We start from the raw sequence: 25792 nt of genomic DNA on the forward strand, positions 1-25792 counted from the left end.
GTCCCGGGAAGAAGAAGCATCGTTGAAAAAAGGAAAAAAAAGCGTTGATTAGATTTTAAGTTGATGGGCAGAGGAGACGGTTACACGACCGGGTAACCCTGGGGAATTCTGAGTAGGGGTGGAGTGTAGCTGGCTCCCTCTACAGGGCATCTGACGTTTTTCCAGATTCCTAAACTAGTTAGGAAGCTTGGCCAATGGGTGATTATGGTAGACGTACTTTTTCAGTAAGTCAAGTAGCTATCATAAATTGGGGGATATGTGGTGATGGAGGGGTCTCTCCCAATATCCTGTTCTGAAGGCTCTGCCAGCCGGTGTGTAGGCCAGTTAGATATCATTGTGTTCGGTGTTGAGGGGTCTCCACAAAAATTTGGCAGTATAGTTAGGGCTAGTTAATTTTTCCGAACCATCACGGTGATCGATAAATTCTCATTGTCTGTCTGTCTGTCTGTCTGTCTGGAACCAACAACATCATCCCACCCGAGATTGTCATTAGCGCCGCTGCTTTGGGAAAACCGGCCGCGAGCCTTTGATGTGAGCAGCACACGCTCTCATCGCGGCACGCACACACACACACACACACACACACACAGTCCCTGGCCTGTCAATCGCTCCCTGTCACATGACTGATTTCAGCAGGAAAAAGTGTCGCACAAGTTGCTGGCTGCTGGCTTGTAAAGAAAACTACATTTACCCACAATGCATGCCTACCGGTATTATGTTTCCCACGATTGACGCATCACTAGGCTGCAGCGTCTCCAAATCAATGCCAACAGGTGGAATTGAGAAATACAAATACATGCAGAGGGAAGGCTATTTCAAGAAAGGTGTGAAGGCGAATACATGTTTGTGCTTCAAGGAGAAAGACCTGTATGTCTTTTGTGTTATGAGGCAGTGTCGGTTGTCAAAGAGTACAATCTACGCCGGCATTTTGACACCAAATACGGAGCTAAGTATGCCACATTTACTTATTTTCATAACATGACCAATGGATGGTGGAGAGCAGGGCCGGGTCTAGGCAGGGGCAAGAGGGGGCCTGGCACAATGCCCCCTCAAGATTTGTGGCTGCCCCCTCATACATGCCTGTCTAGACCCGGCCCTGGTGGAGAGGATCCACTTGGTGTGTTCAGGCATCTACTCATCAGAAATAATTGACACAGCCAATATATAAGCTGGGGAACCTAAAAACGTGACCAATAACTGGTTGTGAGACATTCTTTCTTGTTGGGACATATCTTAAGACTCACCAATCTGATTTTCCTGCAATTTATTTATTTTTTCTTTGCTTGAGATGACAATAAAGTTTTAACTTACTACCTTACCTTACCTTACACATGTGCATCAACAGGAAAAGTTGTTTGTCAGACTTATTTCAGTTGCAACTTATTAGTCTTGAGCTGTAAGTTTTGACTTATTTTTATGTGTAGCAATGTATTTAGTACCACATGCAAGGCTGTGTGCAGCCATTTTTATTTTATTGTAAAATGCTACATCACACATGTTGTTAGCAGCTCACAATTGTTGGTTTTACAGTAGTTATGACCTCAAGTAATACATTCAAAGTTACATTTATTTTACATTAGCTTACATTTAGTTACATTTATAAGTTACATCTGGCCCTTTGAGGGCAGCCATTATGATGATGTGGCCCCTGGTGAAAACCAGTTTGACACCCCTGCTTTAAATCAATTTTATTATTTTAACAATTAGTCATAAATTTACTATTTTTAGTAAATTAAGGATTGGATTTTTATCTTTTAATTATTGGAGGAATATTAAGTTAGATGTTGTATTTGGTCTTTAGACGGTCACTCTTATTCCTCTTTGTCAATTGTGCTATATATATATGCAACTAATTAGGAAGTTAAATAAATAATAACAAATAAATACTAAGTTGTTAATTGACAATTGTTTTGACTTGAATCATTTTAATTAATTAGTATATATGTGATTAGATCTAATTGCATTTATTATTTTCAAATTATTCCATTTTATTTTTATTATTATCTCGGATTTTATAATGGATTTTAATTAGTTAATTGAAGTTTTGGTTCTTAATTTAGATTTTTAAATTCTTCCTCTTCTATATTTTCATTTAATTATTTTTTGATAATCGCTTCTTTACTTATTATTATTATTATTATTATTATTTTTATCATTATTATTAATGTCATTAATATTATTATTAATTTGTGCTATTCATTTATTTACAAGACAAAAGTAACTATTACTACAGGTGACAAGTTAAAGCTCCTGACAGGGAAGAAAAATAAGAAACTTTAAACTCTGTTTTAACTTAATGGCAATTAATTACACAAAGTGCCCTTATTGAGCTCTTGAGCTAGCCAGATACAGCTAATTAGGATTCAACTTAAAGACTTAAAAGAGCTTCTCTAAAAATAGAGAGATGATAGTTGATGATAGTTCTAGGGTCCTATCATAGCTCCCTATTGGCCACTGGCTGGAGTGCATGGGTGTGGCAGGAGAAGAGGACGAGGGTATGGAAACAAACAAAGAATTTTGTTCAACAATGGCGCATTTTTGGCTTTTAGTCCAGGAACTTTGGTCCAGTTCCCTATTGATGACACCTACAGTTGAAGCAATCTTTCTGAGCTGAACAAACAAGAACTCAACCTCAACAACTCTCCACCAAGAATGAACTTCTGCTCCAGAGAGGGAGGAGCTGTACTGGTTCAACGTGATTGAACATCTGATTTCTCTGATCTTGAAAAGACTTTTGAGACTTCATTCCTATGATCCACCTTTGGACCCCCCACGCTGCACTAAGAACTATATCTGGGATGATGATGAACGTGATTATGAAGACAAATGGCACGATCTGGTCGCAAACATGAACTTGACTCTTGTCTGCGTGACATTTTTGTGGGTCCTGATGGTGTGGCTGCTGAACTAACAAACGAACAAGGTGTTCTCTATGCTCTCTCTGACACTTCTGTCCCTAGTGTTGCTCTTGCTGTGGTTGCTGGTGGAGAAGCTAGGGCCCTGAGATAAATGATTAAGAAATGCAAAGTTGTTTGTGATTTGACGAAAAAGTAGACAAATCTAGCCTGTAAGAGACATATCTTCCTGAGTCTAAAATGTAACAGTAAAAAAGTAAATCCCAGAATAACATACTCTGATTGCTCCACTCAGAGCTATGAAGAAAGCAGCCATAAGAAAACTAAACAAAAACTTGTGTGGTCGACTGATGCAGAATTTTATTTAAACTAATTAAAAGTGACTCTGTCTAGAGCTGCTGACTTGTCACCTCCAGAGACTAGACTATAGAGACTAAAATACTGTAGGAGGAAAGGTCAAAGAAAAAAAATAATAGATTAAGAGATAAATTAAAAGAAACACTGAGAAATATAAATATGACATTCTTCTCTCTAGAAGAATAAACCAAATAACTATAGACTAATAGGAAATCTCCTTGAAGTGAATATTTGAAACTAGTTAAGATAAGCAAAAGAGTAATCTAGAATAGATACTGTATTTCTGTTGTGGGTAAATAATTAAAGAGCTATGACTGACACCTGATCTAACTAACCATTACATTCATAAAACACATTTGAACTCACACAATACTCTCGGACATTCACATAGATATTACAAATAACACTGAGCTCAGAGATAAACAAACAAACACATGATGTTTTCAATTTAAATTGAATAAGATAAAGAGGTGTCTCTGCTACGACCTGCTCCCTGTGTGTGTGAGAGAAGAAAGAATTCCCTCGAACCTCCGCCTCGGTTTCTCTCTTCACCATGAAGTCAAAACATACTGATAATTTGAACTCTCTGCTAACTTCAAGGTTTATTAAAAAAAAAAACACATGACAAACTTTAACAGACATCCACAGATCAAAGTTATGAATACACAACTCGTGACACACACACAATATCCTCATCATCACCTGAATAGATTCAAAACTGACCTTCTCATAACTTCTGATCATTCTTATCCTGTTAGAGGTGGTGTTGAGAAGCCCTCCAGTGAGGGAGAAATAAGAAGCCACTGTCCACTGCAGACTTAAATATATCATATAAAGGAACTCAAATCTCTTTCCTGTCTAATGAGTTCTGCGCATTCGTTTGATCCAAGGAAGAGTGACATTTTAGAATTAAGACAGTCAATTTATTAATAACAAAGTATGATTACCAAAGTAGGCCTTACAAGACCTTAAATACAACAGTTAAACAAAGAAATGCAAATTATTCAAATTGTTCAAAAATACCACAGTATCAGCGCTTGGTCCAGTCTCTGTCAGTCATCCTGGCTCGACCAGGTCCTCCCAGAGAGTGGCACTTAATCTTTAGATCGTCTCGTCTTTTAAAGCCCTCAAGACACTCAAGACACTCCCATCATAAGTTAAGTTCCCCAAATCTGACTCCATAATGAAAAACAGATGTTGTTTGATCTGATCACTAATCTAAACAAAGAATCTCCTGACCTCCTTCACACCTGTTATCTCCAACCAGGTTCGTGGACCATAAATTCTGTGTCTTGATACTTCAAAAGTCGGGAACATCCTTGTCTAAACAATCACGACATTTGTTACCGTGGCTTTATCCTTCCTCCCCCAATACATACAGTATGTTATCTTCACAGTCAGCACTTCTAACAAAATGGCACCAAGGTCCATAAAAGTTAAGACACGGATGGCCAGAGCCCCTGAGCCCTGGACCCCTGCTGTGAGAAGGGAGCTGTCGTAAAACACAATACAGGATGTTTAAGATCTGAACAAGAGATGACATTATCAATGTTTAACAATTGATTACACAAAGGACATACATTCAACTCATCAATGGATACACATATAGGGAAGTAATTTAGAATATGTCTTCAATCCCTCCTTTGACCTCTGAAACCAGAGGTCAACCTTAAAATGTTGAAGTTCAAAACAAACCTTTTGTCTCAAAATCTGGTACATGGTAAATGATCAATCAGTTTGCAGTTATTTTCATAACTTCTACACACCATTTTCTCACCACAAACCCTTAAACAAACTCTTTAATCGAAAAAGGAGCAGGCTGAAGCCCAAACTTATTTTCCTATCCTATGTAATCCATGAAATAAACCCAAAATATCAATTTTCTAAACAAAAAAATAAAAACAAAATCCTTTCACATTTCTTTCATTTCACCTTGTAATCCTTAGGTATTTTACATTTCAATGTTATTAGCTTTTCATTTATATTTTTTTTAAATGTATTTTATTTTTAAACTGACCAGTTTCTACAAAACTATGTCACAAAGCCTCTTTCATTATTTCGCTTACATAAATGAAACCAACTATATTTAACATTAGTTCTCAATTCTTAACTCAAAATAATGCTTCTAATGTTTTTAAATGTAAAATGTCAACTAATTTTTAAAATGCCAGACTTTCTAATTTATGTATTAGTAGTTTTTCTAATGGGAAGCATTGCGAATTATTCTAATAACTTATTCTGGAGTTTTTAATCATAGGGTCTATGTATTTCCTACATGTATTTCCCCAAACCTCAACACAATTTCATAAACGGCCTTATAAGTGAGAAGTATAATATGCAAAGACAATTATTGTTTTACAAATCCCAGACTTTGTAGATTATACAATTAGATTTTTTCTCATTTCTTTTTTCCAAATTAATTAATTTAAATACTGTGGCTTCCAACTAAATTCATGCTCACAGATTACTCCCAAGAACATCATCTCATACAATCTTTCAATTTTTACGGACACCCTATGTGTCTGTTTCTTACTTTTGGAAGCATTCAAAAACTATTTAACCTGTGAATTTGATATGAATCATACACCCTCCTTTCACTGAACAATACCAATTGCTACAGTGAAATCTAACATTTTTAAATCTATTTGTTCAAAACCAACCAAGATTTTATCACTTCCAGTGTGAATCTTAAAACAAGAAAACCTCAATAGTTAATTCCCAAGTTTGTGTCAGAAAGGCAGCATTACAAGGGATATCATCCAAAGAGTATTCAAGCGAGCTACCAATGTCGTTTGTGGGGTTCCAAACTTTTTAGTTCATCAAGTGAATTGAGATGATTTCATGAGCAAAACAAACTCTCAATGAGGGACATGATCGCTTGGTGGAGGCGCAGGATTCCATTCAGCACCTCTTTGATAGAAAGAAATGGAAATTCCCTGAGCGCCCCAGTCCATATGGGCTCAAGACTCAGGACAATGCACTCATGTAGGCATTGTAGGGTGTTTCCGCTGGTTGTTGTGGAAAGCCATATTTCAAAATGGTTTAAGGAAATAGGCAAAAGCAGGAAAATTGCGATCAAGCGGTAGTGATGTGGTGGAAAAGGTCATTGCTGGCAGCGAGACTTCATCAGGTGCAGGGGTGGATCACTGCTGGTGAAAAGCACTGAGACTTCAAGGAGTGAGGATGCAGGGACCACAGGAAGTAGGGGCCCCAGATTGTAGGGCCGCAGTTGGTGGTAACGTTCTACCACTTGTTGGGGACAGCACGCATCTTCTCTTCTGTCCACCTGGAACTCCAATCCGGTCCGGACTTGGATGTAGCCGGTTCAGCCTCCCGTGTAGAACCCTCACGTGTCTGGTCTGGTCTCACGTTACACCCTCCTTCAGCTCGTCCTGTCTCTAGCGTGGCACCTTCAACCTCTCCGCTAGACTTGCCGTTCGTCTGGACTAGGTCTCCTTTCTCAGACCCTCAAAGCCATGTCGGCTGTGAGCTCTTAGTCCTGGAGGTCCCACACTTAAACCTATCAGTGCTGCAAATCATTTCTGTATAAAATTGAAGGTTATTTCGCAAGCGCACAATGTTCATCACAAAGGACAAGAAAGTTACACATTATCACAATATCATGAGACACAACACACTCAACAAGGTCCTGGTGTCTCTAGACCACCAAACTACTGACAAGTGTGTTGCTTCTGCTCCTGGAGAATTTAAGTCATCATTAGAAACAAACACTGTTACTAAACATCATTGATATGTGAAATGGAGTCTTCAGGTTCCGACCTGATCCTGCAAAATAAACGTTTGGGGGTAAAGGGGGTCTCTCACTCTCACACACAGGATTGGGGAAAGAAGAGATTTACGAGGACTCTTCCCCACCTCACTTGAGGTGCAGCATTCCTGGAACCTTTAGGATAAATCTTGTTCACTTCGTTAGACAAATATCAAAACAATGATCAATTGAATCATGCACATGCACGTATCACATGCCGTTATATGTTAGTGTTTATTGCTTCTTTCTCTCAGTGCAAACACACACATGATCTCATGTTCTTGCACTTGATTCATCCTGGCACTCACATAGACACACAGACAAATAGACACATGGAAACAAAATCTGTTGCACTGCAGATGCACAGTGTTCGGTCTACGTCATGTCATGTCTGTAAGTCAGTCAAATGCATAAGTTCAGTATCATCTGATCAAACTGATGTGATCAAATATAAAGTGGTTATTTCTTTTAAATGTTCTTTCTTCAATTCATTTATCCAGTTGATCGACTCATAACGTTTTTTTTTTATTAAACTTTACTCAAATCAAATTCATAAGTGATTTCCAGTTTAAGTTTAGAATTTAACCATTTTAAAGTAATCCTCAAATCAACAATTATCAAAAGTTCCCAAAAATATTCTAACCCCTTATTGTTATTTAAAGTATTTATATTTTTCTTTATGACACACACCAAACTGTTCCCTAAAGAATCTGAAAATCAATCATTTTAATTGTATTATCAATTATCACTTCTATAAAATCCTTCATAGGACATGATCTCACTGCCATCAGCGCTAATGACAATGTATCAAGCCTCGTCATTACTTTTCAAATCTAAGTTAAAAATTATTTTTACTTACAGACCTCAACAGACTGAATTAAGAATCAACTTCATCATTAATTTCTTTATCACCTCGATTATTCATTCACTTCTGGTTGGTAAAGTCTCAACATTCCTAAACACAAATTAACAAGTTTCCTCTTTCATCTTCAAAGTAGATCTGAGATTGTTCTGTTGTCAAGCCTGTCACTCCAAACCAGTCAGCGTATCAAATCATTTACAATCAGAATATAATGTAGCAATACTTATCCTAAAAATTATCCCAATTCAATGATACTACATTTTCAACCATATATCTTCTTCCTCTCCTTTTATCCCTGTTTTCTTTCCAAAAGTAGCAGATAAAAGGATAGTTTACTTCCCGTTTTTTAAACTATTTCATTTCACTTAAATTTCCTAACTCCCTACATTACACCGTCTCACAGTTATGACTGTTCAGAATCTCTTCTACTAGAGAATTATACTTCCCAATCAAAAATAAAAAATCTCAAAATCTTCTCTACAGAGAATTCCCCTTTTCTATTTTAAATCAGAGCTTTCAATGCTTTTAATTAACGGACAAGAAAATGTCAAGAAAACAATATCATGCAAGAAAAGGAGGATTTTCTTCAGCTGCAAACATCCTCATGGGATCAGTCAATGTATTGGGTTTGGCCTGTTTCGCAAAACATGACCCATGAGTGGCTTCGTCGTATCATCAGACAGGGTCCTGACAAACTTTCTCTTCCACATCAGCTCACCAGCATCACCTGTATGGTCCCATCAGTGAGAAATCTTCTCACGGGACTTAGGTCAAGTAATCGTGACTGTGCCTGTCTTAGGTTGTCCCATGGTTTTAGTCAGGATCTTACCCGTCATAAGCGAACCAGCCTTCCATACTCTCCTGAATCAGGCTGCTTATAGGGCGAGAGTGATAACAGTAGAGGGGAGAGAAGACACTTTGCCTTTTTCTTAAACCAAACATTTGTTGTGATGACTGTCGGACCCCAGAAAATTGTTTGTCAAAGTAATGGTCATTTTCTGATGTTTCACTGTGACCCATAGTACTTTGATTGTTTGACAGAAAATTTCATCTCCATAAAAGAAAAGCTTTTTTGAAAAAGTGTAATTAGATAGACACTATGTCTCAAAATTGTGTTAAAAGTCACAGAGTGGAAGGAGTGTGTTAGTAGAGCAGGAATAGATCTCAGAGTCTAACCCCAAGTAGTGAACAATCCCACAGATAGAGCTCCTCCCTCTAGAGGTTCAGTCTAATTTCATGTCATGGACAAGAAAACACTCAGTGGAGCAGAACTTGCTTTGAATTATAAAATGATCTTGAAAACCTAAAAAATATACCTAATTTAAACAATCCTAGATGTTAAAACAGCTGACACAGTCTCAGAGTAAACAAACAAGCCACAAAGAACAATCTCAGTCAGAGTTGAAACTTTACAACAAGGACTAACTTTAGCTCACAATTTAAACAAGTAACCATTACTCTTATCAGCCAAGACAAATACTTCCATAGTCCAACCAAATAGAGTCAAGCAACATAAATTCACAGAACAACCATAAAACCAACTAGATTTAACCTCATGATACAGTGTGGGTTGTATTTTTAAGCTTTTAAACTAAGATTTACAAAAAGTAAAATTCACAGTATGGAGGGATGCCTGTTGCTACACAGTGTCCTTTTGACCTTACCATCCCCCCTGTTAAGACATGTGTTACTCCATGACAGAACTCTGTCCAACAATGAGCCTGTTCAATAATGGAACTGGTTTTACTTTAATATGTTCAAATTCATTTTTATCTTTAAAAGTTAGTTTCTTGTCTTTTCACTGATGTTGAGGAACAAAGGAAATATTAAGTATTTCCTTTTATATGTTTTATTTTAATTTATTTAAAAGCTTTTATCTTTTTACCTATTGTTACTTTTTATTGGTATAGGATTTTTTAGCGCTATAAGCTTAATTATTTTCTTTGGAGTAATTTATTGTATTCAGTTCTTATCAATTTGGTATTTTTAATAGGAATTTCTATTTTCAATAACAATATTTTAAGGCCTAGTTTTCCAAACCATTCATAATAAGTGTATTTTTGTGTTCATATTACCTAGTCAGAAGTCTCTTGGGTCGTCAATAGTTCCATGTCAAGTCACTGGCTTTAGAAAGTTGTCTGCTTTCCTCCCGTCGATCAGATGGTCGAGTGACGTTGATGTTTGCCGTGATCCTGCATGTGGTTCCAGGTTTCTCCTGTGTTCCTGTATTGCGGGGTTTGTGGGGAATTTCCCCTCATTTCTCCTCTCAGAGACACTCTTCTTTCAAACATTTCTCTGCACATCCTTTCAACACATCATTTTTGTGATTATTTGCTAGAAATAATCCCGTACTCTGCCATTCTTTCACATTCTTTTTTACCCTTTTTTCAACTTCCTTTGCATCCTTGTCCGTTGGGGCAGAACTTCTCATTTGCTCGAATATTTTTTCAAGTTGCATCCCAACAGATTCACCACACCGTGGAACCATTCCCCAGTCAAACCATTCTTTCTCCCGGTCAATTTCCACACTCATTTTGTCACAGTTTTTTATCACAGCAGCTTTTTAACTCAAGAAATGAAAACGTTCACAAACGTTTCTCAGCACAGCGGCTGTAAGTTAGGAAAGTAAAAGAAGAAAAATGCAACGTTCACAGACGCTGTAAGTTTGATATCAAAGGAAATATAAAAGGAGAACGTAACATTCACAGAAGCTACGTTTTTTCAAGAGAATATGGAAAGAAAAGAAAAACGTAACATTAAAGATGTTATACGTTTTAGTTCAAAATAATTTGTTTTATCAACGCTCTGTCTGCGTTTTAGTCCAGGGATTCACCTAAAAAAGGACAAGATCGTAGGTTTTTTCCTCAGCTCAGCAGGCTGCACCCAAAATTCCACTTCAAACAACAGATTAATTTCAACTTCATAGAAAATGAACGTCTTAACAACAATAAAATCAAGCTATAATCACAATACAACGCAAAACAAAACTAACCAAAACAAAAAATGACGTCTTTAACTTAACCTAGTTCAAACTCAGAGTCCCACTCTGGGCTCTTTTGGTTTTAATCACCAAGGACTCCAACCCTTTCGGTTCTTCTAGATATTGATAAAACTCAATACTCCGGCCCCAGCCCGAGGAGAACGCAGGTTCCTAACCTTTTTTTTTTTTTTTTAAATAAAGACTCAACCTAGTTTGAACTTGGAGTCTAACTCCTTGGGTTCTTTAGGAGTTGATCAGATTCCAAGGCCTCCAACCTTTTTCGGTTCTTCAAGATATTGATACAACTCAATACTCCGGGCCCAGCCCGAGGAGAACGCAGGTTCCAAACCTTAAAGGCATTGATTCCCAATCAATATTAGGCGTCTTAAGCCTAAGCCTTTATTAAAATATTTGTTTCATTTCTATTTTTATTTATTTTTATTATTTATCTATTTTTTATTTATTTTTTCTTCCAGATGTGTCTGCTTTTCTATGATCGTGAAAGTAGTCACAACCCTTATTGATTTAATCTTAACATTTTATGATCATGTTTAATTCAATGAACAAGTTGGGTTCATACAACTTGTCTCATTGCATCAACAATGACCCTTATTTTTTTAACTTTTTAATTTTAACAGCTTATGATCATTTCTTATTCAATGAACAAGTTGTTTGTGTCGACCCCCTCAGGTTCGTACAACTTGCTTCATTAAATCAAAAACGACCCTTATTTTTTAACTTTATCAATTTTAACAGCTTATGATCATTTCTCATTCAATGAACAAGTTATTTATGTTGACACCCTTTAGGTTCATAAAACTTGATTCATTAAATCAAAAATGACCCTTATTTTCTTACTTTATAAAATTTCAAATCAAAAGCAGCACATCTGACCTTTTTCCTTACACATATTTAACAAGAACAACAAAATTTAACAATCAACCTCTGGTATTTCCAGACAAACAAACACACTTTGCTGTATACTTATTTTAATTTAAATGTATCTTGATCTCAGCCACGAAACTTGGATCTGGACTCAAAAGAAGACTTCTAATCAATAAAGTGGTGTCTTCTTACCGTTTTATGCTGCGCAGCTTGTAATTTTTGAGTCCAGGAATCCAGGCCCCGTCACCTCAACCGGAATCGTCTTTTCCTCCTTGGATCACGTCGAGGGTCCACCAATTTAAAGGAACTCAAATCTCTTTCCTGTCTAATGAGTTCTGCGCATTCGTTTGATCCAAGGAAGAGGGACATTTTAGAATTAAGACAGTCAATTTATTAATAACAAAGTATGATTACCAAAGTAGGCCTTACAAGACCTTAAATACAACAGTTAAACAAAGAAATGCAAATTATTCAAATTGTTCAAAAATACCACAGTATCAGCGCTTGGTCCAGTCTCTGTCAGTCATCCTGGCTCGACCAGGTCCTCCCAGAGAGTGGCACTTAATCTTTAGATCGTCTCGTCTTTTAAAGCCCTCAAGACACTCAAGACACTCCCATCATAAGTTAAGTTCCCCAAATCTGACTCCATAATGAAAAACAGATGTTGTTTGATCTGATCACTAATCTAAACAAAGAATCTCCTGACCTCCTTCACACCTGTTATCTCCAACCAGGTTCGTGGACCATAAATTCTGTGTCTTGATACTTCAAAAGTCGGGAACATCCTTGTCTAAACAATCACGACATTTGTTACCGTGGCTTTATCCTTCCTCCCCCAATACATACAGTATGTTATCTTCACAGTCAGCACTTCTAACAAAATGGCACCAAGGTCCATAAAAGTTAAGACACGGATGGCCAGAGCCCCTGAGCCCTGGACCCCTGCTGTGAGAAGGGAGCTGTCGTAAAACACAATACAGGATGTTTAAGATCTGAACAAGAGATGACATTATCAATGTTTAACAATTGATTACACAAAGGACATACATTCAACTCATCAATGGATACACATATAGGGAAGTAATTTAGAATATGTCTTCACATAGAAGGTAAACAAGAAACATGAGCCAGCATGAGTAAAGCTAAAACTTGACTAGCAAGTTTAAATGTAGTTTAGGAAACTACTCTTTGGACATGTGGTGATATAGTTAAGATGTGTAAATTACCAAACACAAGAAATCATGATTTAAGATAAATACAACTTCCCTCAAACTAATAAGACTTTACTTAATGCTAAAAGAAGAAACATAGTGGTGTTATATATTTAAAAGGACATTCAATCGGACTTGACAAAATATCAAAAGGTAATCGCGCGGCAGATGCATTGGCAAAACAAACCGCGGGTTATCAGCCACAAGGGCAAATGATGGTGGTTCCAGCTGAAGAAATGGATGAGCAGTCATCTTGGTCAAAAATTCTTCACATTCAATCTCAAGCATCACCTGAAGAAATTTCAATGTGGATAAATCAAGGCTCAGGGAAAACAGAAGAAGATGTCTGGTGTAAAAGGGGACGCCCGGCTGCACCAGTAGCCTATCTGAAATCTCTAATCCTTGAGGCACATGGTCCTACACATGTAGGCAGAGAAGAAACAATTCGAAGATTGGACAATTGGTGGCATCCATTTAAAAACCAAATGGTGAAACAAGCACTAATCTCGTGTAATGTTTGCAATCAAGCTGCAATTAGGCCTACTCTCAAACCATTACCAGGACTAACACACCCTTCAGTTTTCTTTCCAGGACAAATGGTTGTTATCGACTATACTGACATGTTGGTCCCAGTTTCTGGATACAGGTACCTGTTGGTGATGGTGGACGCCTACTCAGGATGGCCAGAAGCATATCCTTGCCGGAAAGAAGATGCAAAAAGCGTCTCTAAACATTTGGTTAACCATTACATTCCAACTCATGGTTTTCCCCATTGTCTGAAAAGTGACAATGGCACACATTTCAAGAACACCCACTTACAACAGGTGGAGCGCCAATTGGTCCTCAAACACAAGTTTGGTTCTGTTTACCACCCCCAGTCACAGGCACAGGTGGAGAAAATGAACAGGACGTTGAAGGACAACCTCAACCGAGTCATGATAAGTACCGGAGTCAACTGGCTCGCGGCACTACCAATGGCACTGATAAGTGTTCGAATGTCTGTTAATACCCGGACGGGCTACTCTCCATTCGAACTCCACACAGGTCGCTGTTTTCCAGGACCCCACGCTCCATTACCAATATCAAACCTAAAGGGTAAGACAACACACACGCCATTTGTCTCAACTGTACAGTTTCTTGGCTCCAGGTTCTCCAAGCAGACTGAAGAGGACCCCAAGCAACCCGTCCCACTGCAGGTCACCCCGTGTGTCTACCTGAAGGTGCTCAAGCGAAAGTGGACGGAACCACGCTGGACTGGTCCTCATCGCGTACTGGAAAGGACGTCTCACGCCCTCCGGCTGGAAGGCAAAGGAGACACCTGGTTCCACCTGACGCAGTGTGCAGCTGACCCCGAGAGCTGTGACAAACCCCTCCTCAACGTCAACGCCCACACCCCATCTACAACCCTGCCCCCCACCAACGTCGTCCCCCACACCCCATCTACAACCCTTCCCCCCACCAACGTCGTCCCCGTCAACCTGGACAATCCTTCATCACCCCCGTCATCACTGTCTAACGTCTGACTGCTTGGCATGGCACCAAGAGTCGTGTGAGGAATTTTCCCTGCATCAACAACTGCCGCAGGTTTTTGCCCACACACTGAGCACTGAACACTGTCCTGATCAAGAAAAGGTGCAAGACCTCCTTGAATCCGCTGTTTCATTTTGCACTCTTTGAGTTTCGTTACGTTCTCTCGCATTTTTAATAATTTAGCTGTTGCACACTTAGTATTACCCATGGCTACCAGTATTCCTCGACATGTAATACGCTTGCATGTTTCTCAGGCGATAATTTTAAAGGGTTTTAAAATTTGTAGCAATTTTGTATTCCGTTTTTTATCCGTTTTTATCTCTTGGTTGTTGTCCTCCTTCAGAGGCCAAAAGGGGAAGTTGAAGCCTCATTATATTTCTGTCAATCTGTTTGCATAACCTTATCACCTGTATTTGTTCGGGTGACACGCACTGAGTGTTCTATTCAATAAAGGTCAAGCCCGAACATTCAGGAAACGTGTCAATAACTTCTGTCTGTAACTTTCACCCCATTAGTCAGACATAACACCAACTGAATGTTACCTTATAAGGACTTGTGTGCAACAGTAGACAGACAACGGCCTTGTAAGATAACGGCCTTGTAAGAATATATGTGCGTTTTTTCACACTCGTAACTCAGAGCTCTGCGCACCTCTCGTTGTTATACATCTTGTGTAACTTCTTAATAAACCTTTTTGCCTGACTTCACGGACCGGACTCTGTCTCTCTACCAAAAGGATCCAACGAATCTGCTCGACTACTTCAAGACCGACTCGATCGCTTGTGGAAATCGCCCGGTACCCGAGAGATCAAACGATATTCCACAGAGTCAGAGTCGATGAGAAGCGGAGCCGGAAACATATTCACCGGACGTTGGTAACGGTCGCGGTTATAATCCTCCATCGACTCTCTGATGTTGAAAAGAGCATCACGATCATAGATCCGAGATGCTTGAGACATATCTTTAGTGAGATGAGCATAATATCCGGACAAGTAGTCGTTTGGCAATTATTGCAGGAGCTTACGTTCAAGCAGCCGATCAAAGGCTCACCGGAAGCGGAAGTCAACATTAGAGTTGAAAATGATTGCAGTTTGTGATTAAGCCATGTATATATAATTTCACTTATCAAAAATGACACATAATCCCCAAATACTTGATTCAACAGTAGTAGTAAGTGATAGAAATACATTTTGTCATTCGCTTGTGTCTTTGAATATTTAAAACTAAATAAAGTTTTTTTTTGCCGTTGATTTAGATGTGTTTTCTTTAGAAGTGTTGCTCTTTTCATGAAAAGTAACGAGCCAACTCCTCATTAGAGATGAAAAATATCTTCCATCCTGGCCTCAGACAGCTGCTTCATCATCCCAAATCCCAGGAGAAGGCCTGTCTTTATCCAACTTTTCCTCTCCTCACTATGAAAATATGTCCACTGGAGACCATCCTAGAGGAGAACTATTTCACTAGTCCAAGTCCAGTACAGAAACACCTTTGACACTGATCAGAGCTGCTTCATGCAAACTCAGTTGCAAATGTGTACCTAAAAGGTAGAAACTCTTGACAAAGATTTGTTTTTTCTAATTGTTTATAGACAATTCCGCACCCATCTAGTAATTGAAGATTTGTGTACATTCCATTGTGTACCCTGAGAGACAAATAAATGTAACCTTAAAAATATATAGAAATTAACCCTTTCAAAGGGTACTAGAATGTATGTAAAAGGAGTCCCCCCTCTGTTACCAGTAAATATGTTTGTTCACAGCAATTAAGCAAGGTATACTCATTACACTAGATCAAGGTTAACAATATAATAACATTTATAAAATACAAACAAAGTAAATCCATATTTTGCTTTCAGCAAGTATTGTGAATTTTTTTTCATGCATACTTTTACAAGGAGGTATAGACAGAATACCTCAAGGAAATAAAAAGCCTGCAATTAACAAAATGTGAGTCTAGAGATTGATTGTAGCGCTATTTCCATGGATTGAACAAAACCCTGTGTCTGTTAACTGTAAAATGGTAGGCATAGAAATGTCATAATAACAAGGAAACACAGGTTTTCCATATGTAACCCATGTCCACATCCAGAAGTGAATATTCAACACTTTTGACGGACAAAGATGATGAACGCTGAACCACTTTGGTAAAAATTTTTAATTGTTCGGCAGAATGCAAAAACACATAGAAAAAGTATTACCATTGCTTCATTTGTTGATGGTTTCTTTGGGTGGCACTTAGGTAAGTCAGCATTATAGTCAAGGAATTATTGACTGAGCGGTTTTAAATGAGCAAGCTCATCTTTCCTCAGTTTTTGAGGTATTACAGTATCAACTATTTTTGAGTAGTAGAAATAAATGCCAAAACAGATATTTGCGTGGGATACGATGACCCTTTACAGGGCTTCTGTATTCATAGACAAGGTGGAGACTTCTGGGATTGATGCATGACAAACCTTGATGCTTGACCAATCACAGAGTGGGTGTGGTTATAGTAAGAATTTGCTTCAGATAAAGAATTGTTCTACTTTTAGTCTTTAGACTTTCTTTTATTGTCATTGTACAGAAAAACACAGCAGTGAAACTGGCACCGAAATTTTGTTGCTTGGTAACCATTAAAAAACACAGCATTGGGTGATTGTATAAAAAAATATATATATATATAAATATGCATAAGTTAAAGATGCAATATAGTATAAATAGAACAAATAAATTATGTTTAAAATAATGCATTGATCAAAGTCATATTTCATATGATGGCCAGAGGGAATAAGCCGTTGCTGAATCTTTCTGTTCTGCAGCGGATACTGCGGAAACTTCTGCCAGATGCAAGGAGAGAGAACGGTCCATAGAGGGTCGGACAGAATTCTGTGGGCAAATACTTCTTGGTGCTCGCCCTCTAACTGCCTTGCTATTGGTTTATCCTCAAGGCCCTGCCTCGTCTTTGAGAAAGCTCAATAAACTAGCCACCCAGCTGGGTGCGACCCACTTCCTATAAGAGCTGGGGAATACCCACCAGACTTCCTCCTTTTCATCTCAGCAAAAAGCTCCTGTCGGCGTGTGAAATAATAAGTGATCGACCTTCCACTTTCCACCAACCATACTGAGTATGGTGGAAAGGTTGTTGAGGCCTGACGAGTTAAGCTGAGTTGTCCCTTGATCGCGAACAGACCTCATTGCATGGAGATCGGCGATGAGCTATGCAAAGCGATCCAGGTAAGTATCTCTTGCAGACAACATGGCCCTCCTGCAATGCACTCAACAGGCTAATTTCTTTAGAGGGTACTGCAGATGAGGTAGAGGAGATCCACAGAGGCTGCCCTCCTCAGGGTGACGATTGCATATGCTCTCCTCAAGGAGGATCCGGGACGCCGTTTGGCTGAAACATCGACATCTGTGGTGAGTTTTTTATGGACCTGGATTATGTGTACGAGAGTTGGGGTTATAATCCAGCTCAGGTACATGGTCTGTTGGTTTGAGAGACCGACCCGTTACGGGACAGTCACAGGGACGGTACGAGGAACCACCAGATGTTAATCAAAGCTACGGTTCTACAAACTGCACCATACTTTGAACCGCATATATTCCACATTGTAATAAAAAAAATTAACTCAAAAACGTATATATCATATCTTCTTACTGTAACAGACTCAAATGACCTATCGAGAGGAAGTCACACTTGCATTCACAAGGGGCGGCGCTCTGGTGCCAGACCCCATATACAGCTCTATGACAAAACATCCACCAAAGCAGATTCTGAAGGAAACCAAAATGTATTCACTCACTATATCATTTTTAATTAATCAACAAAAGGCGCTCCACGACGGAGAACAAATTAACAGAAAACAAACAACTTAAACACCGGCGATCAACCTAAAGACTAAATACCCAAAGTCCCATTGCTCATGTCCAACAGAAATGCAAAAGGCAATGTTGAAGTCCCATAAATCCAAAGGAAAATACACCCAACACTGGGAGGTGCAGAGATGTCTGTCTGCCTGAAACACTTGCCTGACGTGAATTCGTGTCTTTATGCGCACAATCAGGGCATAAGTGACTGATGAAAAATAAACTGTGGAAGTTATTTACGTTAAATAAAAAGGGTCGCTGAGACTCTCTTTTGATGTTGTTTATTAATTCACTCTCCGACACACACATTTGCATAACCGTTGGCCAACCAAAACTATCCCCGACTAAGCACTTATGCAAAAAAAAAAAAAAAAAAAAGTCTTCAATGTCAACAAAATGCTTTTGGTGCCACGAATAAAAAACAAAAGCTGCACCGGATTTGCCGCAGTGTTCAAAGTGTGGAAAAAAAGTAGCGGCTTATAGTCAGAAATTACGGTAATCAGGCGGGTCTCTAGTTTGGACGTTTGGTGGAGCAGGAGATAAGAAGGTCTCTACTCTGCTGCAGAAGGAAGTGATAGAGCCTGTTCCAGCAGCAGAGATGATGAGTTGGTTTAACTCCAGGTTCTTCCTTGGTCGGAAAAAGACCGGAGGATGGAGGCCCATATTGAAACTAATCCAAGTTCATAGCTGCCTGCCCGTTTTGGATGTTGCCAGTCAAATGACTGCCGACAGGTGTATGTCCAGGAGACTGGATGACATCAATTGACCTGACTGACGCATACTTTCACGTCTCTATAATCAGGGGACATGGGAAGTTCCGGTGTTTCGCCCTTGAGGAGCGAGTGTTTTACTTCACTCGACTTCCTATTGGCTACTCCCTGGCGCCACACTTGCTACTACAGACTGGTAGAAGATCTATAGCAGCCTCTTGCAGAAATTGAAGGACGCCAGTCTCTTTAGGAAGTACCGCCTACTCTGCCCTTTCCTGAACAAAGCCCCTGTGTGTGACGTCCAGTGCAGCCTGTCATCCAGGTCGACTCCCAGGTACTTGTAGGTCCGAATACCAGTTTGAGACCTACCACTAGGCCCTAACACTACGTTTGCGCGTGCCTGCGAGGTGTAGTGGATTTCCGATTCTACTTTCCGCGTAGTGGTAGTGTTCAACGTAGTGCCAGGTTTCCCTACTAGAGGTATGGGGAGTCATAGCTCAGATGGTAGAGTGGTTGCCTGCAGTCCAAAAGGTTGCAGGTTCAATCCCAGCTCCAGACAAGCTTGTGTCATTGTGTCCCTGAGCAAGACACTTTGCCCTGATTGCTCCTGATGGCAGATTCAGCGCCATGTGGTGCAGCCTACTCCCATCAGTATGTGTGAATGGCTGTCAAAGCGCTTTGTGACCCTGGTCTAGAAAGGCGCTATATAAATAGAGATTATTATTATAGTGAGGTCGGAGGCACACTTCGAAACCGAGTGCTGACGGAGAGGGAACAATGGCGAGGAATTCAGTACACAAATGTGAGTTTTCTCGCTTTATAACTAGTGTGTCTTCATAAATTTTATGTGAAAGCATTGTTTTTACTGATATTCCATGTTGATAAAATATAAACACACGGTAAAGATGCTACCGTTAGCAATTGTTTGTTCGTAAACTCTTGACTATGCATTATTTCGACGATATTCCTTGCTAATTAACTTTTAAGTTGTTAACTTTTAACAGTGAAGACGTTAGTTGTTTGTGTATTTAATGTGAAAAGTATTATTTCTTGCATATAAAAAACGATGTTTAATTTGACGCTAATTAAGCATTGTTTTCAACGATATTTCATGCTAAATCACTTTTAAGAGTAACAGTGAAGATGCTATTGTTTTTCTATTTAATGTGAAAAGTATTATTTCTTGCACATAAAAACAATGTTTAATTTGACGATAATTAAGCAGTGTTTTCAACGATATTTCATACTAATACACTTTTAAGAGAAATAGTGAAGATGCCATTGTTTGTGTATTTCATTAAAGCCAAGTATTTTATGTAAATCATGTGTATTTGTGAAGACAACAGTTTACCACACATCACTCATAAAAGCAACACAATTGATAATTTCCACATTATCTGAATGTCTGGATTATAATGTTATTGTTGCCATGTTCTCCAGATGATGCAGCATGTCGGGAGCTCCGACACCCACCACTCGCCCAGGTACCAGCACGTCCGGATTATGTCACCGGTCTCCCAGCTTCAAGCCCTGCAACACCCTTTCGGTACTTGGAGGAGGCAGCAAAGGAGGCATGAAGAGCAACAAAAAATTCTGTCTTAGAAAATAAAGACAAAATGTTGATGGACTTTCTTTTTTTGAGTGTTTGTTCTTCTATATATTTAACCATTATTTTGTTTAAGCACTATTGTTTTTGGTTGTTGCACATTATTTTGGTTCTGCATGTTAAGTGTGTCAGATTGTTTGGTCAAATACAAGATTTGTTTTTAAGTGTTCTAGTGTTGTCATTCCTAAATACATATTTACATTCATATTGGTTAAATAAATACAAATACAAACGTTAAATTATAAACATTGAATAAATATCATTTAATAAAACAAACACTTGGCGAAAATCCTGCTGTAGCTCAGTCTCCACGTTGAACCATAACCGTAGTATGGGCAAGTTGAAGTTGGTTCTGCAGTACACTGAGAAAGAACCAGTCTGAGGAGGAAAATTCACACACTATTAGAAATGAGCATTCAAAAAGAATAGCTTGAGTAAAAGCTACTCAAAATATGTTCAAATAACTTGAGGTTTATGTAGGCGGGATGGTAAACCTATTAACGTTTGATAAACAAAGCTACAATACGCTCTAAACATAGTTTACTACTGTTTTCATTATTTTAGAATAACAAAACTAACAGGTAAATGGAGGGCTTATATTGACCATTGTTAGCTTATAAATGCGGTCTTATAAAATGCATACACATTCATTTACACCACAATAAGCTCCGAACTTTCTCTACTGTTTGCATTGTTTTAGAAAACAACAATAAAGAAACATGTATATAGATCGCTTGTATTGACCATTGCTAGCCCGTTTAGCATTCCGCTTACAATTGTGGTCGTAAAAAGTGCATAAACCTCAATATACATCGATCAACAAAATCACAAGAAGCTCCAAACTTTAGTTCACTACCATTTGCTATTTCAAATAGCAGGGGGTATAGTGGAATCAAGCTAGATCCCAAGGGGGACCATGGTCCCTAGCTGTCACAGTCCAATGTCCTAGTCCTATCAGACAGCTCCACCGCCATGGGGTATGAGTATGTGCGTCGCCAGGGCGGAGTCAGATCCCCAGCCAATCTAAGTGTGGCAAAGATCTCGTCGTGGGCAGATCTTCACTTGTTTTCTTTCAGAGCTCAGCATGTGCCAGGTGTTCTGAGCGTGGTAGCAGACAGTCTTTTTTGTTTCTCCCTCAGGGCCTCAGATTGGCCCCCAATGGGCCTGGAAGCTTTGGCCCACCCAAGCTGGCCGGTTCGTGCAGGCTTTTCTCGGTAGTGTCTTGAATTTTTAAGCATATATTTTATTCGGTATTGTTCTGATTGTTTAAGCGCTTTGTGACCCTACTCTAGAAAAATGCTCTAAAAATATTACTTAAAGTGTTCTTTAATCCTGAATGTTGACCGAATGTAATTGTAGGCTTTCTTCTGAAGTACACAAAATTGGCTCAAGTTCTCTGCACTTTGTTAAAGAATTTATGTTGCTTTTATAGTCTTATCACAATAAACATATAATTAGCTTACTGCAGCTCACAATAAGCTTAAAGGAAAGTTACCCATTGATTTTTTTTTCTCGAGAAATTACAGTTTGTGCTTAAGATACAGTGACCGCACCAAGATATACAAGCTTATCTTCCCATACAAGCTGTTATACCACATTTACTGACTCATACAGAAAACCGGTTCTAGCTGGCTGAGTCCAGAAACAAGAGAAATGTTTTTATCTAAGTTTGTAATGATCTGAGCTATCACATAAAAAGGCAAGTACAGGAGCGGAGACCTTCAGTCGTTTGGGACGAGCTGTAAAAAGCGCCTCCACTCCTTGCTGCAAGTACATCTAGATTCTGAATTTGTTGTTATTCTAACACGTGTCTCTGTTCTCATTCTGATTGTCCAGGAGAAAATCCCTGACACACTCACTTATGCTGAAACCATTGTTATCCAAATGATGAGAAATTATTGACTCATATTTAATTTGAAAAATATGTATATTATCAACTTGTTAGGGAAAGAGTCTTTTACAGTACACTTCAGAACAAAGCAAACTATGGTGGTGTGGGCTTTTCAACTATGGGTGAGTGTTTATGTTCTTCAAGATGTTATTCAGTTACCTGGGAGCAATGTAGAAATGTTCTGAGTTTTCAATAAACATGCTGACTAAAAATGTATACTTGAAAAACTTTACTGGCGGCTTAATATCACACAGGTTATGCTGAAATTCGGATGCTGGACAGGGCTGTTTTTTAATCAACCACACCACCAAATTTCTTCAAAAGCGCTTCTAGTGGCATGGCATGCTCCAAGAAATATCTATTTTATGGAAGTGATTGAGTCTAATGACACGGCGTAGACAGTCCATGGTGTTGACTTCATCCTCAATGTTGACAATCTGGGTAAGGGAGCTGCCAAAGAAGTTGAATCTGCTCACCAGTTGAGTTTTCTGTTGTTGACTGTGATGGTAGGCTCCATGTAGGGTTTTCCTGGCACAGGTAGGTAGAGGACTTCTGTTTTCTTTGTGCTTATTGTCAAGAGACAACATACAAACAAATGGATGACAAGGCGACTTGCGCAAACAAGACTTGGATTATATATTATTATATTATCATTGTCATGCTGAAATACCAAACCACGTTTCATCTTCAATGCCCTTGCTGATTGAATGAGGTTTCCAATCAAATTCTCACGATAGATGGCCCTAATTATTCTTTCATTTGCACGGATATGTCGTCCTGGTCCCTTTGCAGAAAAATACACCCAAACATGATGTTTCCACCCCCATGCTTAAAGTGGGTATGGGGTTCTTTGGATGCAACTCAGCATTCTTTCTCCTCCAAAACACGATGAGTTGAGTTTTTACCAAGATGTTTTTTTGTTTTTTTTTGGTTTCATTTGATCTTATGGCATTCTCCCAACCCTCTTCTGGACCATCCAAATGCCCATGGGATGAGAGATTTTCTAATTATTGTTTATTTATTCACACAAAGCTGATTACCTATTGCAGATTCAGTCTTCCCATTATGGTGCAGGTCTACAATTTTTTTTTATGGTGTGCTTTGACAGCTCTTTGGTCTTGGCCATAGTGGAGTTTGGAGTGTGACCAATAACGAGGCCAACAGGTGTCATTAATACACGTTACAAGTGGAGGACAGAGGAGCCTTTTAAAGAGGAAGCACAGGTCTGTGAAAGCCAGAAATCTTGCGCTCTTTGTAGGTGACCTAGTCTCTCTCTCGCTCTCTCTCTCTCTCTCTCTCTCTCTCTCTCTGCATATCCAGATGCTTCCGCTATGTTTTCTTAAAACGCAAAAATTGCTCCCAAGGGAACTACACAGCGTACTCAAAGTTTTGCGTGTTTCCATGGCACCATACTCAACTGCTGATTTTTCCGTCTGCTTAAGGTATGAACGATAGAAAATACAACCTGGTTTATATTTTAATTTTCTGTTCTTCTCCTTTCTGACTCCTTCCATCTGTTTTAATGTGTATGGGTTCACAGGGTATGATGAACTACATGAAAACAAGTCAAACAAACTGTTGATACTGGAAATTTGCTAAAACCAACGGAATATAGCTTACACTGTTAAAGTGCAACATCAAAGGCTTCTCTTGGTTTTGTAGGAATTTGTGATTTTTTTTTCCCTCTAAACTTCTAATCCTCTCCAGTAAGCCCTATGCTAATTATATTTCCAAATTATACATGGATATCAGCCACAGCTCATAATAGTGCTTTGTGACGTGGTAGGACGTAAAAAAACATTTAACCCAACCATCTAACTTTGGTAAGGAGAAACGTTAGTACAAAGTAAAAACAGATGGGGAAAGGCCTCTGCTGTGTTCTGCAGGTATTTCAGTAATGAAGGAACACACAGCAGGGAGAGCTACTGAGATATCACACTGCATTTTATAAAGAGTATCAACTCTTTCAACTTGGTCATAAAAAAACAAAAACAAACTAGTTTCCCTTGAATAGACGCCTGATGAAGCTAAGCATATATATATTTTTAAATCATAACTGAAGAGCTTTTAGTAATGTATTTTTTTATTTGCCTACAAGTCTAAAGCACATGAAGTATGAATTCCACCCAGTAATTATTGTGTGTATTTATTATTGTTTAATGCAGAAAAACAAAAAGAGAGGCACATAGTGTTTGGAAAGAAAAGGGAATTGCTGGGGGAACCAAGGGTGGGTTGACATGTGAATTTGTGAATCCTAAAATGTATCTTTAAAAATGAATGATTGTATGGATTGAGACCATAAGTAAATTGGTTGGTCTATTTCATGGACCTAGGGTTATTTTGTGTAAGGAACGAATATGCAAGTGAAGAAAAGCTTTCGTAAAGCTAGATTGTAATTTATAATTGGCACGAGAGCGCCCTCTGCTGAAGAACATTAGACGCTCAATTCTTTCTACAAAAATAAATAGACGTAGAAAATGTTGATTGGAAAATTGGATTAAATGTGTTTTTGTCTCATTCTAATCGATTAATTACTGAACTTTAATGTAATGTTCTTGGTTTATATCCATCAGAGGTACAAAGTAGAAATTTCAATTCTCTCAAATTGAGCAATAATTGTAATTGCAGTTTTATATTTACTTGGGTGGGATTGGTTTTTAGTATTGAACCTTAACACAAAATAAATATGTCACTGGTAGGTTAAAACCCATTGAAGCAACATATTATACCTTCTAATAGATCTACGTGTCATGTGTTGACTTCTTTTATTTTGTAAAAGCATTTTATTTTGCAGTATTCAAATAAAACATGTGGATTGAGCAGTATTATTTAACTTACTTGAGTATATTAATTTAAAAAATACAAAAAAAATAGTAATTTTTGCCATTGAAACAGTTATTTTAGTAGTAAAAGAAAAACACTGAGACACACTTTTGGTTTATCCAAAAAATGACAATGTGACAATTCCACCAGTGACACACATATGCTGCTGGGATAGCATCAAGAGACACTTTAACAAATGTGTTCATTTTTGGCAAATGATAGTTATGTAACCACATGCTCTTCATTCATTGTCCAACTGTAGTTATTCAACATAGCCTGATTTAAAATTTTCAACATGTTGTCTCAGGCATTAACCATCAAACCACACCTTCTAATTTTTAATTGCTCATCTTAAGTGTTCTTTGTTGCTTTATTTTAGGTTTTACTTTTGTATTATTGTGTTTACATACATGTATGTTCAATTCAATTTAATTTAAAGTATTGTAGCGAGCTCCAGTGAGCGTCAAA

At 38.5% G+C, this 25792-nt stretch overlaps 1 protein-coding gene and 1 long non-coding RNA gene across 2 annotated transcripts; both read left to right on the forward strand.

Annotated features, from left to right (window-relative positions):
- The first annotated feature begins 512 nt into the window (after window positions 1-512).
- On the forward strand, window positions 513-15151 carry LOC148088650 (uncharacterized). Its single transcript, XM_087798364.1, has 2 exons — window positions 513-531; window positions 14067-15151. Coding segments are annotated over exons 1-2 (378 nt in total). The 5' UTR covers window positions 513-529; the 3' UTR covers window positions 14443-15151.
- A 2371-nt stretch (window positions 15152-17522) lies between these two features.
- On the forward strand, window positions 17523-20561 carry LOC148088651 (uncharacterized). Its single transcript, XR_015712674.1, has 3 exons — window positions 17523-17661; window positions 17725-17844; window positions 20445-20561. It is a non-coding gene; the product is annotated as an uncharacterized LOC148088651 (long non-coding RNA).
- The last annotated feature ends 5231 nt before the right edge of the window (window positions 20562-25792 follow it).

This window comes from Callionymus lyra, chromosome 1 (genome assembly GCF_982586985.1).
Source record: "Callionymus lyra chromosome 1, fCalLyr1.hap1.1, whole genome shotgun sequence".
In the NCBI taxonomy this organism is placed as follows: domain Eukaryota; kingdom Metazoa; phylum Chordata; class Actinopteri; order Syngnathiformes; family Callionymidae; genus Callionymus; species Callionymus lyra.